The sequence below is a fragment of the Vicia villosa genome, unplaced genomic scaffold (genome assembly GCF_029867415.1).
Source record: "Vicia villosa cultivar HV-30 ecotype Madison, WI unplaced genomic scaffold, Vvil1.0 ctg.003848F_1_1, whole genome shotgun sequence".
Classification (NCBI taxonomy): Eukaryota; Viridiplantae; Streptophyta; class Magnoliopsida; order Fabales; family Fabaceae; genus Vicia; species Vicia villosa.
The window spans coordinates 36,716-56,688 of record NW_026706316.1 but is presented as its reverse complement, the minus strand read 5'-3'; the positions used below and the strand labels follow the sequence as shown (position 1 = coordinate 56,688).

General features: G+C 33.1%; 1 protein-coding gene across 1 annotated transcript; it reads right to left on the bottom strand.

Annotated features, from left to right (window-relative positions):
- Nucleotides 1-792: 792 nt before the first annotated feature.
- LOC131641562 (protein TIFY 5A-like) lies at nucleotides 793-2,688 on the bottom strand. Its single transcript, XM_058911867.1, has 3 exons — nucleotides 2,409-2,688; nucleotides 2,172-2,280; nucleotides 793-1,150 (listed from the first exon to the last, which is right to left on the bottom strand). The coding sequence occupies exons 1-3, from the start codon at nucleotides 2,453-2,455 to the stop codon at nucleotides 944-946; spliced, it is 363 nt and encodes a 120-aa protein (XP_058767850.1). The 5' UTR covers nucleotides 2,456-2,688; the 3' UTR covers nucleotides 793-943.
- Nucleotides 2,689-19,973: the final 17,285 nt, after the last annotated feature.

Genomic DNA, 19,973 nt, shown 5'->3' with positions numbered 1-19,973 from the left:
CTCCTTCCTGAGACGTGCATGACAAAACCATACATGTTTTTGACCTACCTTATTCCGGGATCGTCGAGTCCAAAAGCCCGAATCGATGTATACTTAAAATCTTTAATTGATGATTTGAAGAGGTTGTGGATTGGATAATGGACTTATGATATATCTTGTAAATAAAACTTTACTTTGCGAGCAGCCTTGATGTGGAAAATTAACGACTTTCCAGCATATGACATGTTATCTGGTTGGGGTATGCATGGAAAATTGGGATGTCCGCATTGCATGAGAAACACCAAGGCGTTTACGTTGGAAAAAGGGGGGGGGGCTCGTGGTTTGACTGTCATCGCATATTCCTACCAAGAAATCATCCCTATAGAAGAAACAAGACTGGTTTCAAAAAAGACTAATGAGTAACAGATTTGTTTCCGCCTCGATTATCACTAGGTGAAGTATGGAACCAAGTTTGTAAACTACCAAAAATCACAAATACTGGCAAAGCATGTGGAATTTAAGTATATTTTGGGACCTCCCATATTAGAAAGATAATTTGTTGCCCCATAATCGTGATGTTATGCATATTGAGAAGAATTTTTTTGATAATGTATTTAACACAGTGATGGATGTTAAAGACAAAACAAAAGATGATGAGAAGGCTGAAAAAGACATGGAAATTTGGTGTATTCGAAAAAGAGTTGGAGTTAAAGTCTCAACTAAATGAAAAATTCTTGAGTTATTCTTAAAACTCAAGGCAAATACAATCTAACTTTCCAAAAAACTAAAGCAATTTGTCGAAGGTTAAAAGAATTGAGAATGCTCTTCAAATTTTCTAGTTTTGAATGAATAATAACAGAAAAAATGAAAATGTATGAAACCCTACAAGACTGTAATACAAAAGAAGAAAATAATTGATTCTAAATAGCCTATAGTAAAAAAAGGACAAACTAATTTGATTTTGCTAATGATTATATGGAGAAGCTTGTTGGATCCTATTTTTTCTCTTTTGTAGAAACCGTTGCAAAGACATTTTCATTGAAAGAGCATGACCAGGGCTATACAATTGATGAGGAGATTCTACTGTTGTTGGTGTTGATGGCTCTGATCCTGTTGGTGTCTTCACTATTTCTTCCACTTTTTTATTTGCCATCGTTAAGACTGATTTGGCCTGCACAACATTCACATTAACCCAGTTATTATTATTGTTTGTCAAAGAATATATGCTTTTCTTACTCGAAATAGTTGACATTCACCTTAACTTCACATCTAAATAGTTACATTAAACTTGGAAAATAATATATATTTCAAGTTCATTACATACTGCTTCCTGTCACTTTCGTGTACATTCTAGATTTTCTTTTTGATGCTTTACCACCAACTTGTTCTTGTTGATATTAATTTGATACGCGGTTCTTTATTATTTTTATTATTTTTTAATTGTTTTTGATGTTTTACCACCAACTTGTTCTTGTTGATATTAATTTGATATGTGGTTCTTTATTATTTTTATTATTTTTATTATTTTTTAATTGTGTTTGAGTAAAGTAATTGAAAATTTTAAAAAAATTTAAAATTCAAAGTAATTCAAATGATTTAATTAAAATTTAATTATTTTGAAATTATTTTATTTGGATAAATTATTAAGATAATTTATTGTTGATTTTTGAGGTCATTTTTATTAAATTTAATTTTTTTATCAAATTAAAAAATTGAAAAGTAAGGATCATTTTGCAATTTTTAAAAATTTGAAGGATTAAATTATAAATTTTAAAAATTATTAAGGATCAATTTATAAATTTTTGAAAATTTTTAGAGTCAATTTTTTTAATTTTAAAAAATATGAGGATTAATTTGTAAAATTTGAGGAAATAATAATAACAAATATATTATGGAGTATGAAAGGAATTTCAAATTCTTTGATTTTTAGTGTCATTTCAAAATGATAAAATTTAACTTAGATAAAATACTCTATAAATTTTCATCATTTTAACGAATTTTCATTTTTTTTATCCAAACAATAAATTTTATACAAATCATTTTAAATTCTCTCAAAACATTATATTATATTATCTGACTGAAATATTTCATCCAAACGGACACTTAAATTTTTTTTATATAAGCATGGAGATAGCGATAAGTGATAATTAACATCATTTTGTATTTTAAAAATAATATATAAATAAAATTACCTGAAACTCGGTGACATCAATAACACACATCTTGCCATCATAGAAAATGGTCAGTGGCTGTTGCTCATTTTGCATTGAACTCTTATCACTATCTTTTTCTTCTTCAAACCTTTTATTAAGATAGAATATAACAATGAATTAATTCAACACCTAAATGTAAAAAATAAAATAAAAATAATAAAACATTTATCAAATTAAATCGAAGTGGGAAGACACGCAAAAAAAAAAATTGCTTACGTGTATGGAGGATAAAGGCAGAGTTCCAAGTTGCAATTCCTCTTCATCTTTTCAAAAGAGAATATTGAAAGAGAGAGAGAGAGACGAAATGAAGATGTGAAAATGTTGAGAAGGTATAAAGATGAATAAGAGTAGCCGATATATATAAATGCTTGTTTAGTTAGGCGCAGCTGGAATGAAAAAGAAAGAGAAAGGGACACATATTGAGGATCAAGTTGCGGTGTCTTGAACTGCTGTCTTACAATTAGAATTACAACATGTGTTTTTTTTTATGGAACAAAAGAATGAAAGATCAAAGAATTAACATGAGAGCATGTTTACAACCTCTTTTTTTAAATACTAAGTTTTATGTCACGTGTTCACGTACCGCACACGAAACCGCACACCACAACTAAGTGTGTCACTCGCGTGTCGGTACCACGAGATCTTAATAAAAAATTGGTAACAATTTTTGTTTTTTAGATCTTTATGTTAATGACAAAAAGACAAACACAAACAATGTCGACAAAAGAATAGGAAAGGTGAAGAAGGTTCCCACCTCACAATTAGCTTAGAAGTTTCATATTATTCTTGTACTAGAATACAAATTAGGTGAAATATTGAGGTGACTATTGTTGAAAGACGTCTGATATAATAGTTGATATCTACGGTGATTATATTAGAAAGATAGGTACATGTGAAGTTCTAACGCTCAAACATAATCAATGTAATGTTTGAGAGAGATGAAATTATACAATACTACTTAATATGAATTGGGCCACTTAATTGGATAGGCTTAGGGTTAGCCCGAAATAGTTGTCTTCAAAGTCTTTAATATTAGCAGTATAGTGATGAATGATGATGTTGAAATTTATGAAACCGTTCCAAGCATGATTTTCAATGAGGTGATACGCATGTTGAGAGGGTGATCCCGAGAATAGATAAAAAGCAAACATGTCAAGATATTTGTCACAACATCTTGCTGTGAACTATGTTTTAGCAAAATTATTGTCAATCATAAAACCAAGGAACTTACAATCTCTCCATTTGATAAATATTGGCTAAAACAACCTTTGGAAGATACAGCTAGAGATACAAATAAAAACAGCCACAAAAACATAAATAAAATACAAGATACATGAACATCATGCAAACTTGAAAATCCAGCTAACAAAAACAATCAGAGTTACACGCAGCAAATCCTTACAAAGAGACCCAGCCTCACACACATAGAGAAATTTAAAACTCTCACACAATTCAGAATACCACCAGAGGCCAAATGTCATGACATCCTGTCTGACATCACAAAAACACCAAAACACAAACACAGTTGAGAAAGAGTTAACCTTAGCACATAAGCACTATGCCCCCCTGTCACAATATTCCTCCTGTCTCATGGAACCAAAACTCCCCCTCAAGGGTAATAACCTAAATGGTTCACACATATAGCATCAAATAAACACAGGAACCCACAGATGCTGCACACAGGAACACACATAAATTTTGTAGAGAAAAATAAATTCTCCCAAGTTCTCTCAGACAATATGTCAGAACATGAGGTATGACATCCGTTAAGGCTATTATAAAGCCTTGTTCATTTAAAGGATGAAGTGTCTCAATATTGATGAACTTACCATTAGGTTCATGGTTAGCCCGTTTAAAATCATAGGTTAGAGGATCAGACTGTTAAAATCTCAAAAGGATATTAGTTGTCCTGTTAAACCAAATTGAGCTCAGATATTTTGTGGAGAGAATACTTACCATTTTAATCTACCGTTGGGAAAGAAGCTTGGCCACTTCAGTCTTAACATTTTAATGGAGTAGACCTAAATGATCATATCTTCCGTCTTGTATTATCATGGTCGTAGGACAACCACCATATCCTTGTATAAGGGGGTTCGTGAGCTTCACCTACTAAAAGCTCTCAAGTATTTAATGGAAACTCTCAAGATCAATTATTGGAGAGAGGAGTAGATCCTTTTTCATTTGACCGAACCTCTATAATTCTCTGTGTCTTTCTTCTTCCCTTAACTCTTTTATTTTCTACACTTTATTTTTATATTCCGCTGCTTAGAAGAGATTGCATCGAACTAAGTTACTAATTCTCTTGTGTTCTTTATTTCTTTTGTTTTATTTCATTATTGTTGTCAAATTGTTATCATTAAGTTGCGCATAATTGTCCCTGGCATTGTGTCTAACATTTGTCCCTGACATTGTGTCTAACATTTGTCCCTTTAATAATATAATGTCACTTCTTCTTCTTCTTGGAAAAAATGAGTGTCTCTTATTGGGTCTAAAGAGGATGATAACTCATATTGATTCGTCGATGATGTCATAGGGAAATGTGGTTCAGATACTCAAACTTCCTTTTGGAAGAACCTTGTGTTAGAGATCATTCCCTTAAACGATGAGAGTGATTGCTTTGGTTGTTAATGAGATCTTGATTTGGGATCTTAGGTCCCGTCAACCCTACTTAGAGAGCTTCTCGTTGTTAAGGACATTATATCTCTTCTTCAAGAATGCACTTTTTCCCTGGATAGAGGCAAGTGGATTTGGAAGCATGCAAGACAGGGTAATTTCTCAATGGCCTCCACTTACCTTCTCATATTTCAGTAGAGAGCTATATCCTCTACATTATCTAGATAAGTTGAGCTCCTTCTAATATCTTGATATTTTCTTGACAACTTTTGAAAGATAGACTCACTTCTAGAAAAAACCTGTCTATGAGAGAGGCGATTTTTTATCCCCGTAGGATCTTTTATCCTTTGTCTGGGTATTTTGTTGAGACGATTTCTCATTTATTTGTTACTTGGGAGCCACTCTTGTCTACATGGTATAGAAATTTTAGGTGGTTGGTGTGGTAGGTAGTTATCCCTAATAACACTAGGACACTTTTTTAATATTTTCACTCTTAGGGGGTATGATTAAGTACATGAGTTGGCATCTTTTTATTTGACATGTTGTAGTTTTGTCCATTTGAAAAGTCAAAAATAATATTAGGTTTTTTTTGGAGATACAAAATTAGCGAAAAAGGTCGAGGAGAATAATATTTATATTTCCTTGTAATGGTTTCAGAGAGCTTTGGCTAATATGCATAAGGATTTTACTTATGCACCATGCATAAGCCTACATAAGCCATTGGATCATGTTTTTAATCCAGTATTGAGTATTGAGTATTGAGTGGTGAGTATTGAGTATTGAGTAATAACAATTGATGTCTAGAATTTGATCCAATGATCCAAGGGTCCATAATAATCTATGCATGGTGCATAGATTTTTATCTATGCACGGTAACTGCACCCGTTTCAGAGTGGATCAGGGCTGGTCTCTTGAAACTTCAAAGAATCGCCTCAAAACATTTTCCTGTCCTTGCACCGATAGGAGATCAAGTGTTTGCTTTGGTTCTTAGGTAAATTTTGACAATTAGTATTTTGATGCGATCTGATTTATTGAGGGTGGATATAGTGGTTTGAGATCTAACCTGTTGCTAGTGAGGTGGAATTTCAATAGCTTGTGTCTTTATCTAAAGGAATGCCTTAGATAGTAGTGTTGGTTGGTTTATTTCTTGATTGTTTGTTCTTTTGTTGTTTCTTTATGCTCTTTTTGACATTTCTTTTTTAAATATCTTTGTGTGCTTTGGTGATTCTTCACCTTTCACTAAATATTATAAAAAAAAATTAGCAATACTTTTTTTCAACACTTTCATTAAAAACATACTTCTGTATTGAGTTAAACTCAAGTGGATCCATTTTTTTTAATGAATCCTACGTAAAATAGTTGTGTAACCAAATAAAAGAGTGAATATCATTAAATAGTATTGAAAAGAAAGCAAAGAAAGCATGTTAACAAGGCTGAGTACAACTAAATTTCTTCATTATATGCCTTGCCCTGTCTCCATGACCACCCCCTCTCTTAAATTTTACTGAGGATGATTAAATAACATCTTCCCCGGATGATGGGGTTCCTCACCCCGTCCTTTTAAATCGTAACTGTTTTATAAATAATTTTTTTTGATAATTTATTATCAAAACTTTGTATTTCTTTATATCAATAATAAAACTAAATACAAACATTCAACATAAAATAATTATATAGCTTATATTTTTAAATATTAAAATTCTAAATATTGAATCATCAAAATAAAATACAATCTTAATAATGATAAATTTGTAGCAAAAATTAATAAATATAAGAGTAACTAATTATTTTTTTAATATATAATTTGTGTTTAACATAATTCAAGATCCAAAATTTCACCACTAAATATTGACTTGATTGTGTGGGTGTTGAAATACAGATGGGTATCAAAATCCTTTCCTCCATCTCTATTTTAAAATTTTGGACTTCCCTCCACCAGCCTCTTTTTCGGTTAAATTGATTTTCTTCTCTAGAAAAAGTTTATAGTCTTTCTAAAAAGATGGATTTTTGTTAGTTGTCTATGCATTTATTTAATATTATTTAGTTTAAGTAATTGTTTTTTAAATTGTTGATTTATGAATATCAACAATTTTTTATATTGCTTTGCTTCAAAAGGATTAAACTTTAAACAAGCAAATTACACCCATTTAACTAAAGTAGCACTTATGAGTTGAACTAACTCACCCACACAATTCAATTAATTAATATTTTTTTACTTTTGTTTTCTAGTATATATTTAAATATTTTCATCATCTTTTAGGTCGTTAACAATTCCATTATTTATTGACAACCTGTGATATTTTTAGGTCAATTTTAAGATTAGTTTCAATGTATATTCTTGTGAATTTATTAAGTCAAATAATACAACTTTCTCTAATATTTTAGTTTTTTTTATTTTTTAAAATTGATATAGAATAATTATCTTGTATATTTTAAGTTTTCTAGTCAATATATTGAAGTTAATTTATGGAAGTTAATTTAATTCATTGTTATTCAATGGTTATTTTTTGACTTTTTTCTCTTAAACAATTATTATTATGACAATATAAATTAAACAAACCCCATTCAATCTTTAAACAATTTCTCATTTATAAGTTTGTTTAGTTTCACAAAATTGTGAATTTGTCTCCTATTCGTTTGTTTTTGTGACAATCTACCTGAAACAAAATGGTTCCACCAATTTGTGGTAGTAATATATGTGGCTCTTATGATCATGCTGGCATCAAGAGTATTTGTGGAAAATGTTTTATGGAAAGTCTAAAAGAAAATACCATCACTAAATCAGATAAAAACAAAGACATCTTTCGGAGACTCTCTACAAACGTGAAGATGAAAAAGAAGTAAGTATTAATGATAAATTTGAATTTTTAATATATAGATACAACATTATCATAGATATGAATTATTAATTTTATTTTGAATATTTTTTATATTTTATTTTCAGACCAGTTGATATAAAACAGTTTACAGAACACCCTTCAACAAGTGGAGCAGACCAGACACAAGAGCTAAATGATGAGAGTAAAGAGAAAACTACAAGAAAAAGCAAACGTGCGAGAAAGCTTCCAGGATGGATGAAGGATTATCACCATTAGAAAAATCAATTATATCTACTTAGTCATGCATTATCTATCATATATTTTTTCTTTACTACTTCCATTATGTAATTCACACAAGTTTGCTATGGATTGTGATAGAGAAAAAAATTAAAAATAATATATTAAAAATAAATAGATTATTTATATGTTAAATTTGATTTATAATTTATATTACTAGTTGAGCTTTTTCATTATTATTTAGTATTATTTTTAGGGTTAAGGACTTTTGTTTGATTATCCATTAATAATATTATATAATGTAGTGTTTTTGACGCATTCAAAAATTGTAAATAAATGAAAAAGTAATAAAAATAATAAAAATAAATTTTTCATTCATTGGATATCCTTGATTTGTGCTGATTGAATCAAATAAAGATTTTGACTAGTTAATCTTAAGAGCCAAACAACAAATTCCTACAATGATTTTATCAACGATCATAATTACTGCTTTAGTAAATTATAATAACTCCACAACACCAGAACTCGCAAATATTTTTTATTCTCAAATCGATAAGACAAATTTGTGAATAAATAGAAGAAGATTAGGTAGGAGAGAGTAGAATTTTAAAAAAATTAGCTAACCCCCCTTATCAGGTAGAACTATAATAGTTATAGATGCACAATTGTATTGTGTCGTCTCGACAATACAACTAATCCATTGCCCACAAGGAAAAAGACTAAGAAAGTCTCTCGTCATCCTTAATGTTGGGTTTCATTACCTTAAGAAATCAACTAAGAAGATTCCTTAATATCCTACATATGGGACTTACATTCAAGAAATCGATTAATGAAATCTCCCATCCTCCCTACTGTTGGGTGTTATTACCTTCGAGGAATTAACTAAAGAAAATCCTTAATATACTATTTTTTGAACATCCACTAAGGAAAAAGACTATTCTTACCTTCATTTTATACACTCATCTTAAGCTTTTCCTTACTTACCAATTGTCACTTTTAGGTAAGCAATCATTAACACAATATTAAGATTTTAATATTATCATAATCAATTGATCAACATAATACGAAGACCATAGTGCCAAGCATTACAATATTACATGTGTATCGAGGATTTCGGCTCACACGACCGTTCTTGATATTGCATACAAGTCTTAGGGTTTGTACACCCTTATTACATGTATGGTATCATACATTACACAAGAGAACCGAGTGAATTTCGAAGCATTACACAAGATGAAACACGTCCAATCACACGAAACAGGATAAAAAATGGACAAATATGGGGAAAACAAAGGTACCAACAGGGGTTATCCCTGTAAGGAGAAACGACACATGTTGGGCTCAAAATGCTCCTCCCATACACGGGTGATATGTGCAGGAGTGAACAGCCTATTTTGGGCCATGATAATTAGGGCACCCTCTCTAACTGTGATTTTCAAACTTGTACCTTGATTTTCTTTCATATATTCATGCATAGAGCCATTTCCTAACACAAGCATGTCAATGCAACAAATTTTAGGGTATATTTTCATTAAGGAAACACCACCAACAATGGTCAACACATTGACACTAGCCCCAAATTATACATGTTCTAACACATATAGAATTATTCTTGATTAGGAAGTTCAACTCATCATATACCTTGATGCAATAACACAAACATGTTCAATGCTCATGGATTCACACCATGATTATGCATCAAGTAGAAATCATATTATTATATAGCTACATGAACATGCATTATCACAATCACACAAGAAATCAATAATTGTGCAACAATCCCTCCCCATCATGTGATTCCCTAGTTGGTACTAATTCCCAAATTGAAAACCTAGAAATAGAACCCATTTTAAGATGATGGATTCTGACTTAGAGCTTGAAGTTGATGGAAATGGTGGAAAGGATGATGACCAAGCATGCTAGCACTCTTTCTTATTCCAAACCCTATATGCACCAAGAGATAATGATGAATTTGGTTCTTCTCCTCCTCCCTCCTCTCAATTTTTCTCTCTAATCTCTCCAATCCTCTCTCGAAATTTGATTTTAGAAAGTCGAACTCATGGGAAAAATAAACAGAAACCTCTCCATTTATCCCTTTATAAGGAACTTGAAAAGACGCCATTGACCTTAGGGTAAAACCTTATTTACTAATGATACCTTGTCCTCTTAATCAAGAATTTTAAGAGCTTGATCGGGGATTTGATCATCATTAGAGAATAATCATCTCACTTGAGGATTGGAGTATTACATTGATTAACCAAAGGGTATTATCTATTAAGAACTTCAAAAAAACACGAGCCCATATCCCAAAATTGAAACCCTGCAATAGTCATGTGTATTGATCGATTAAGATTATTTCTAATCGATTGAGGAGTCTTTTTCCTATCTCTAATCAATTAGACTAAGTTATTGATTGATTATCCAGTGTATAAATTGTTCCCAAATGACTCACTAAAAACAAACAGAGGAATTATGGTAGTTTAATTAAGATGGTTTTCAAAAACTTTGTTACTAATGGTGTATTACAACAGTTTTAGCTGGATAATCTCATGAACTAAATAAGGTATTCTATAAGGCATGACTCAAAACCTAACACAACTTTTGATAGGATGATCTCACAAACTGAACATAGATTTTAACAGGTTGATCTCAAGAACCAGATTGAGATTTTGACTAGTTAATGTCAAGAGCCAAACAAAAATATTCTTTAATGATATTGCATAAAAGATAATTCCTGCTTTAGAAAATTAAATAATTCACATTACCAGAACTCTCACAACTAATTTTCACTCTAAAATCACTAAATCAACTTTAAGGTGAAATAGAACATGATGAAGTAGGAGAGAGTAAAAATAAAAGCGAATAGTTATAGATTCAATTTATAGTTTAAAAAATAAATGAGGATAAGACTTCTATTTATTGGCGATAAATTTGCTCCATAATTAAAAAGATCCATGGGATTTTCAATAACTTAATCGATTAAACTTGAGGTTTCACTGTGTAAGACCTTCAAAAAGACAAAAACCGTAATCCAAAATGAAAACCCTATAATAAATACGTGTCTTAATCAATTATAGGTGTTTCCAATTGATTAAGGAGTTTTTTCCTTGCTCTAGCCGATAGTGTCATATCCTAATTTTGAACCCTAAGATCCCTCATTCATCTTACATTTATGCAATGCATCAAGATCACAACCTTAAGGATACTTCTTGGTTTTTGATCTCTCTAAGTCTGTCTTTGAGGGATCACTAAGTACCCATTTATTTATCTTGTAAATATATGTTTTATGTTATACTAATCTCTAACCAAAATACAAAAATATATTTTGCTTCTCTTTATACTTGGTACATTGTAGGTATTGAGCTAAGTACATCCATCTCATCTCCTAAACTAGGGTTTTAAGGATTGACTTCTAATCAACTGGTCATTCATTAAAGCTCAATGGATTAAGCTTAAAAGTAACACTCCTACCATCAAAGTGTTATATCTTGAGCATCTTTTAGCTTAATTTGATCAAGTTCATCCCAAGGTTTTAGGGTTGGATTCATCAAGAAGTTTCATAGGTTTATGTGTTTATTTCCATAACTTCTTCACCAAGTTTATTGAATCTATGAGCATCATAATCAAGTGTACTTCAAGGTAATATCATTTTAAGGTCTTATATGCTCCATCATTCCTTGGATTTCAAGAAAAGTTCAAAAGATTCAAGATTTATTCAAGATATTTGACATTATTCGGCAAGTTCTTGATTCTATGATCAAAATGGTATAACTCTCTCAATTTTCAACATTTTTTAGTGCCCCTTTTTGCAAATGACTCTCCTTGATGTCCCCAATAACTTCTCTTCATAATTCATCAAAGATGTGAAGATATTATAGGTCATTTTGAAGATTCAAGTGTTTTTTGCCCATTTTTCCAAGATCATAACTTGCTAAATTTTCAACATTTTTGAGTGCTTCTTTTTGATATGGACCCTTATTAATGTTATCTACAAGTCATCTTCACGGATCAAGAGCTATATTAGTGTGGAAGACCTTGGATTTTTTTTGAGATATTATAGGTTTACTTTGAGCTCTTAACTTAGAAATTTTTCTAAGTATAAGAAATGCTTATTTTTTCTAAACTTTGAAGCATCACAACTCTTTTCTCAATTGTCTAAATAAATATTTTCTTTGCACATTGTGAAGATTGAAGAAAGATATCTCAATTGCAAAAGGAATAAGACCATAAAGCCTTATACACAAGTTGCCCCATGGATTTGAAATTGGTGACTTGAAACTGAAACTTGCACATGAAGGCAGATTTTCAATTGATCAAAACTCATGTTAATCACCCATTTGGCACGCGTTTACTCTCTTAATCATGTTTAGGGACTTCACACAATTGAAAACAATCTAAAAACCATTCAATTTGCTGTGTTTTGAGCCATGTGAAGTCACACATTTCATGCTTTCGACCTTCACACGATTTCATTCAAATCTTGATTATTTCACACGCTTTTTGATTCCATTAGCTTCCCTATAAATAGAGGATGAGCTTCCCTTCATTTCTCAAGCATTTGAGATTCAGAAACACCTTCCTCAATCCATAACCCTCTCCATAACTCATTTTTTGCAAATTCGAATTCACATTTCAAGAGCTTCCAGTACCAAATTTCTGATTCATACACCTTCCTTGATCTTCATTGAAGCTAACCAGATTAAGAGCAAAGCAAATCATGCCCTAAATCACTCAGACCAATTCCATTTTCAGAGCTCTTTCATCTCACTTTGAACAGGTAACTTGGAGCATCTATTTGCTTCATTTTTTATACCACAATGTAGCTTTTGACTTGTAGTTGCTTTCTGGATGTTCAATTTTGTTGAACGGATGCATTAACATTTCGTATTTTCAAAAATCGTTTTCACATTTTTTTCTAGTTTTTTTTCCAAATCGAGTGAGTTATGGTTTGAATAAATTCTTCGCGAGGACATGGTTGAGATTGTCTTGATGAGACGAGTTCAATTATACCATTAGCTTTCTTATTTGTTACTCTTTAAGGATTCATGAATTCTTTGCGTTTTCCTTTGGATGAAGGTTGAAGATGACCTATGTGTCATCCTCAACCAATGAAGGCTTGCCATTCGTTTTAATTTTATTGGCCTTGCTTTGAATTGATTTGTGTTTTGTTTTGACTGAGGTATATGATGCGCTACAAGTTGATGACCATTGGATGAGCCACCTAAGATTAATGAGGTTGATCCAACGCGCCTTTTTTTTCTAAATATATTCTATTTTGTTTTATTTTTCATTTTATTTCTTTTATTTTCAAAAATTCATATCTCCTTCATTTTAATTCCAAAAATTATTTTAAAAATTCCAAAAATGCTTTGATTTATTTCTAATTTTATGATTATTTTTTCTGGAATTTTATTTTATCATTTGATATTTTTAATAATTTTCTTCATTTGTCTTATGTTTTAAATGCTTTAAAAAAAATTCTTGATTCAAAAATTCTAAAAAAAATTTGGAGATGATCCAATGATGGTCCTGACCTATGATGTATATTGAAGAGATTGAAAGATTGCACGAAATATCATCGAGTGTTGTGTCGGATAGAGATTCAAGTTTTACGTCGAGGTTTTGGAAAAGTTTGCAATATGCCTTGGGTACTACATTGAGATTGAGTTCTGCATATCATTCGCAGACGGATGGCCAGACCGAAAGGACTATCCAGTCATTGGAAGATTTGTTGAGGGCATGTGTGTTAGACCAAGTATAAGCTTGGGACAGTCATTTGCCATTAATTGAGTTTACTTACAATAATTGTTTTCATGCGGGTATCGGTATGGCATTGTATGAAGCATTGTATGGTAGAAGATATAGGACTCTGTTGTGTTGGTATGAATTAGGCGAGAGTGTTGTGCTCGAACTTGAGATTGTGCCAGGGATGACTGGAAAGATAAGGATGATCTAAGAGATGATGAAAGCTTATGAGAGTCGACAAAAGAGTTATCACGATAACAGAAGGAAAGCACTTGAGTTTCAGATGGATGATCATGTGTTTTTTAGAGTTACTCCAGTAACCAATGTCGGTAGAGCTTTAAAGTCAAAAAAGCTTACGCCGCATTTTATTGGTCCGTATCATATTTTAGAGAGGATAGACGAGGTGGCCTATCAGGTTGCTTTACCACTGTCACTTGTGAATCTTCATGATTTGTTTCATGTGTCTCAATTAAGGAGATACATTTCAGATCCTTCACATGTGATCCAAATGGATGATGTATAGGTGAGAGACAACCTGAAAGTTGAAGCATCACCAATGAGGATAAAAGGTCGGGAAGTGAAGCAGTTGCAAGGTAAAGACATCGCCTTAGTGAAGGTACTGTGGGGAGGACCAACTGTGAGAGTATGACGTCGGAACGCGAGGACCAGATGAGAGAGTCTTATCCCTTCTTGTTTCTGCCACATAACTTTCGAGGCCAGAAACTGTTTAAGTGCAGGAGAGTTGTAACACTTCAGAACTAGATTTAATTACTTAATCTACTATTTAGTTGTTTTGGTGTGATTATATGATTAATGTGAATTAGCGAAGAATATATATGGTGCTTATGTTGATGCATGTGGGGTAGGATGAATTAAGGTGTTAGAATAATATAAATAATTAGAGTTTCTACTTAGCATTATTATTTGATTAACTAAATAATATAAGGATGAAATAAATTAGGAGAATTGAGTGAGGACGTAATAGGAAGATTATATTAGGGTTCCTAAGGTTAAATAAGTAAAAAAGGGAAGAGAGAAGGAAATATTCATTTTGTACCATCATGAAAATTGGGAGAAGCATGAAAGAGAGAGCAAGGGCACAAAGAGGAGAGAGGAGAACCAACCGTAGAAATTGGAATGTGAATCAATCTCTAGGAGAATTAAGGTAAGGGGAGTTATCGTAATTATTATAATTGATACAAGGGTTAGATAATTGTAGGTTGGGTTTGTGTTTGGAGTTTTTGTGATGAATTTGATGTTTATGATGAAATTATGATTATTGATGCTTGGAATATGTTGTTAGTATGAATAACGATGTTAGTATTTGACAACATGATGAGTAGTAACATGAGCTAGGGTCAATTCCACCATTCTATGGTTTTGAAAGTCTAGGGTTAGATGATAATTCTTGAGATTTATGATGACTATTTGTATTGTGATGTTTGTGATGGATAATACATGTTAGAAATAGGTTTCTATGCCTTAAATCGCAGGAAAATGATGATTAGAAAGTATTTTGGGGTTAAAAACTCGTATGGGACTGAAGCTGATCATGCGTGAATTTTCTGCAGAATCACAGGTCGCGCTTAGTGCGGATACCGTGCTTAGCACGCATCAATTCATAAAATACGATCAAAATCAGAGAGCAGCACGCTTAGCGCCAAGAGGATCGCTTAGCGCGGCTGCTTGGGACGAAAAATGTTGTATTTTTGTAAAATTGTATTGGATTATGAGAAGTTATAATTTATGTTAATTTATAATTAATTTTCTAGAATTTAATTGGCATGTTTAGATGAGTTCTGAGGGATATTTATCCATGACATGAAGCCTGTCTATATGACAATATGTATGTCTTTTTCTTATGTGTATGTTTAACTATGATGTGTGTTTTATAAAGAGGATGATAGGTGTTTATAGGCTAGTTGTAATGTGTTGTTGTTATGATTGTATTATGACGATGCTCGATGTATTGTGATGTATGTTTCTTATGACGAAACTATGTTGTCTTGGTGATGATGTCGTGTATGAGGTGAAGTATTGTGATGATTACTATGATGGTTATATGAATGGTGACGCGTTTTGGCTAGCTGTGGTCATGTTTATTTTGTTGTTGCGCATCATGCATTCATGGCATATATAATCGGACATTATTCCAGTGATGTTTGTAGGACAATTTGTCAAGTGGTGCTTGCAAGATGATTGGTCTAGTGATGGCCTCATTTCCATAGTGTGCATTGGGTGCAATATTTGTGAAGTACTCTGGTTCCAAGCGGGAACTGATCTCATTGGTGGAGATCTTTGGAGAGCGATGACTAAGTCATCAGTGAAGTTTTGGTACCACATGAATGAGTCAATGAAGTTGCATTACATTCTTTGTGACATTGCATAATAATTGATTGTTTGATGTTTTGACTATTTATGAATAAATGAGACTTGATGATGAATGTGATTGGATTACTCGATGACGTTGTAAGTAACTGATAATGTGCAGGTGTGAGTAAATATGTGAAGTATGTAAATATCTATGCTTTTGTATATGCGTGATTGTTGATAACTGTTGTGCAACTACTATATTTAATTCGTTGTCTTTTATAATGATTATGAAATACTCACTCTTTCTGTTTGAATGTTACCTCCATGTGGGTAAGGCGTAGGTAATCAGGAATAGTTCTTTGAAGCTTAGAGGATACCTTCATGGAGTCTTTTAGCATTTTATTTAGAATAAAGAGGGTCTTGTTCCGATACCTAATATCAGGGTTGGGGTTGTTTGATTGAAACAATATTGTTCTTTTATTTGTTTTGAGATTTGAACTACATGTTGTGGTTTTTGATATGTTTTGAATTATGAATTCCCCTAAGAAAAATTGAATCAAATTTTTGTTTTTAAAGAAGTATTTTGTTTGAATAATTTTGAGAACCCTTGTTACGGAGCAGGACGTTTTATTATGAAGTTTTTATGAAGGTGACACCCCTGTTGGCGACTCGTGATTATTTAATTATTAGAATATACTACGAATTTTGTACATGGGTTAGAAGGTTGTTACAGGTTACATGCAAGAAAAATGGGTTTCTGGGTTGTTTTTTGAGTGCATAACAAGTTACATGGTTGATGTAACCGGTTACCACTGTTTGTGTGAGAAAAATTCAAAATTAAAATTAATATAACTTGAGTTCCATAACTCAAAATTATGTGTCGTTGGAAGCATTGGAAAGCTCTTGCAATGATCTACTTATTAGTGAAGTAATGGAATTATTTTATGTTAACGTTTTAGGGTCCATTGTAAAATATGACATGTTATGAACATTATATGCATGCTATTTGTGGAATATTGGAAGGTTGAACTATATGGTGATCGATTGTTCATGTCCTAATTGTAATATCCCTATTCACCAATTTTGGACTCTTATGCTAGAATTTGTATTAAAGTATAATTGGTACAATTAGTAGTTAATTGGTGAATTTGGTGGAGAGTTAGTAAGACAAGGACATGTTTAGTAATTTTGATGAGTAAGACAAGGGGCAAATTGGATATTTTGCACTTGAACTATATAAACCCAATATGTGGTCTTTCTAACTCATTTTCCTCATTCTTTCCACACTTAGAAGAAAATCAGAATTTGGAAGTAAAAGAGATATGAGATAGAGATAGGGAGGTCTTGAAGAAGAAGAGGAAGCAAGACTAACTTCAAGCTCATCATCAACATGCATGTGCGAGATATTTGTAGATAGCAAAGCTTGGCTTCAAAAAATCATGCTTGGTGAGAGGATCATCATCATCTCCATCATTCAATCATGCAAAGTCAGAATTTCTAATGATTTCAAGGTGAGTTCCATTAGTTAGGAACTTGGGGTAGGATTTGGGAACTTTGCATGATTAAGGGTTTAGACTGTTATTAATGTCTTGCATGATGATTTAATCGGTCAAATATATGTTCTTTTGATGCAATTGTATGATATGGAATGTTGAAATAGGATGGGGTTCGAATTTGGATTGTTGGGGAACCTATGGATGAGTTAGAACACTATTGGAACTGGTTTTATGCAAGAAAAACGTGATTTTTGCTTCTGGTTCAGTAAGCAATCGATTGCAGAGGCCAAGCAATCGATTGCACTGTGAAAAATTGACTTTCTGCGCTTCTAGTTCAGCGAGCAATCGATTGCACACCAGTGCAAATCGATTGCACCTGACGGAAAATCATCCCTTTACTGTTTCGACCATAACTGGAGTTTCGTAACTCAGAATTGGGCGCCGTCGAAGGCATTGGAAAGCTAATGGAAAGGGCTACGAGATGTCTAAGCTTCCACAGCCTTAGCATACTATTAAGTACTAATTAAATCCATGTGAATATTCTTGTACCTTGGTTACTAAAAGATAATACTCGAATAATTGATTCGTTAACCGTCCTAAGGGTCGTAGTGCCCAAGTGTTCCTTTAAGAGGGTAGTAGGCATCATAGAATGAGCGGTGATGAAAATCAAAGCTAGCCATGTTCACTGAAGATGTTTAGGTATTATAGCTTGTGAAGCTAAGCAAGTGAACCAAGAGGCGAGGAGGCCTTACAACTTGGTGAAACTTATGTATGTCGATAAACAAAATATGGATATGGTAAGCTGAGCCTTAGGATACCTAAACTAAGATATATGAAAATATTCTAGCCTGATATTCCCTCTTTCCTATCAAGCGACTTCTTCTGAAATTCTACAATCTAATGGTGTAGTAAGTATGTGACGAGGGGTTAGAGGACATACAAAAGGACAGTAACTGCGAGTAGGCACGTTACATATATGTTGGCTACTTCTTGTGAAGAAATTCCAAGGATGCCCCTGTGCCACATATATTGCAGGCATTCTCGGGCTTTGGTCTTGGGAATGGGTTGACTCCTTAGTTCAGGAGTTATTCTTCGGGGATGAACTCCCGGGGATGTGTACCTTACCTTCTCCTTTTGTTGTTTCCTTATGGGTGAATTTCTATGTGAGATTTGGACCCAGGAAATTGGACGAGTTGAATCGTTGTAGCGATTCAATGTCGGTTCCATGGTTCTCTATAGTCATATGAGTTACTTACCATGTAGATTGAAAAGGTATGTTTTAAGGTCTTGTTTCGAGGGCAGATAGGCAGGTAAACCCGGAAGACCAGACCTTGAGGGTAGCTCCCGACAGAAGGTTGGTAGGTAAATCCGGAAGACCTATTCTGGAGGAAACATGTACCTAATATTCGAACATGTGATATATTCTCAGTGGATCCAATTGGGTGGTCAGTGGACACTCAATCGTGGTGCTACGAGTTGATAGGCTTTCCTGTACTAGATAGTGAGGAAACCTTAGGATCTGAGATGGATCTGTAGATTATGTATGTACCTTGTAGAGCCGAGAGGACCCATAAGATAGGGGAACTCACTAAGATTTAGTAATCTCACCCCATTCATCTTATTATTTTTCAGGTACCATGCAAGATCGAGTTTTGCTAGATGTTTGGATCAAGAGCTTTTGATCGGATGTCGTGAAGACCGTGCCTAATCTTTTCTTCCGCTGTGTATTAATATCTTTGTGTAGATATATTCATTGTATCCATCTTCAAGATGATTTTGAAATGTATACACTTATGTTATTATTCCTGACTTTTGTATGTACTCAGTACCAGTTATTAGTATTCTGCTGATATGATTCTAGACACATATTGGTAGGGTATTACACTAATGATGTATGTACCTAATGTGATGCATAATGGCTAATGACATTATATGACCACTATTATGCTACTCTTGTATGTATGCTTAAGTAAATGCATTGTGTTAAATGCTATCATGTGACCATTTACTTGATTGTACCGCCCGTTTCGGTTGAACGTTCGGATGTGGTTGCGATGTATGCTATAATCAAACTAGACCTAAGCTACTAGGTGGTAAGGCACTAGTATTGATGGAATAAGTATTCGATGGATTACCATTGCGATGTGCTTCTGAGGGTCTTAAAGGGCGTTTCCCACTCGCGGTTCACACATACGCCTTATCAGTATGTCCTACACGTCTGAGCTACCATTGTGATGTGCTTGTGAGGGTCTTATAGGGCGTTTCCTAACTCGCGGTTCACAAATTGGCATGCTTGGTATGGGGGGAGTGATTCCATGTAGGCCATATCACTGGTACTTTTGCTCGGTGGGCTTGTGCAGTCATGTATGCATTTTCGCACTTGTGATATCCATATGCTTATTAATGATTGACGGGGTCGTGACGACATGTAGAAAGTGACTTCAGTAGCTCGTCATGGGTGATATTGTATAGCCAAGTAGGCTTCAATCACTTTTGACACACCTAACTTATCATGAAATGGTCTTGTGTGAGTCTTGTGACGCTAGGCACTTGGGACT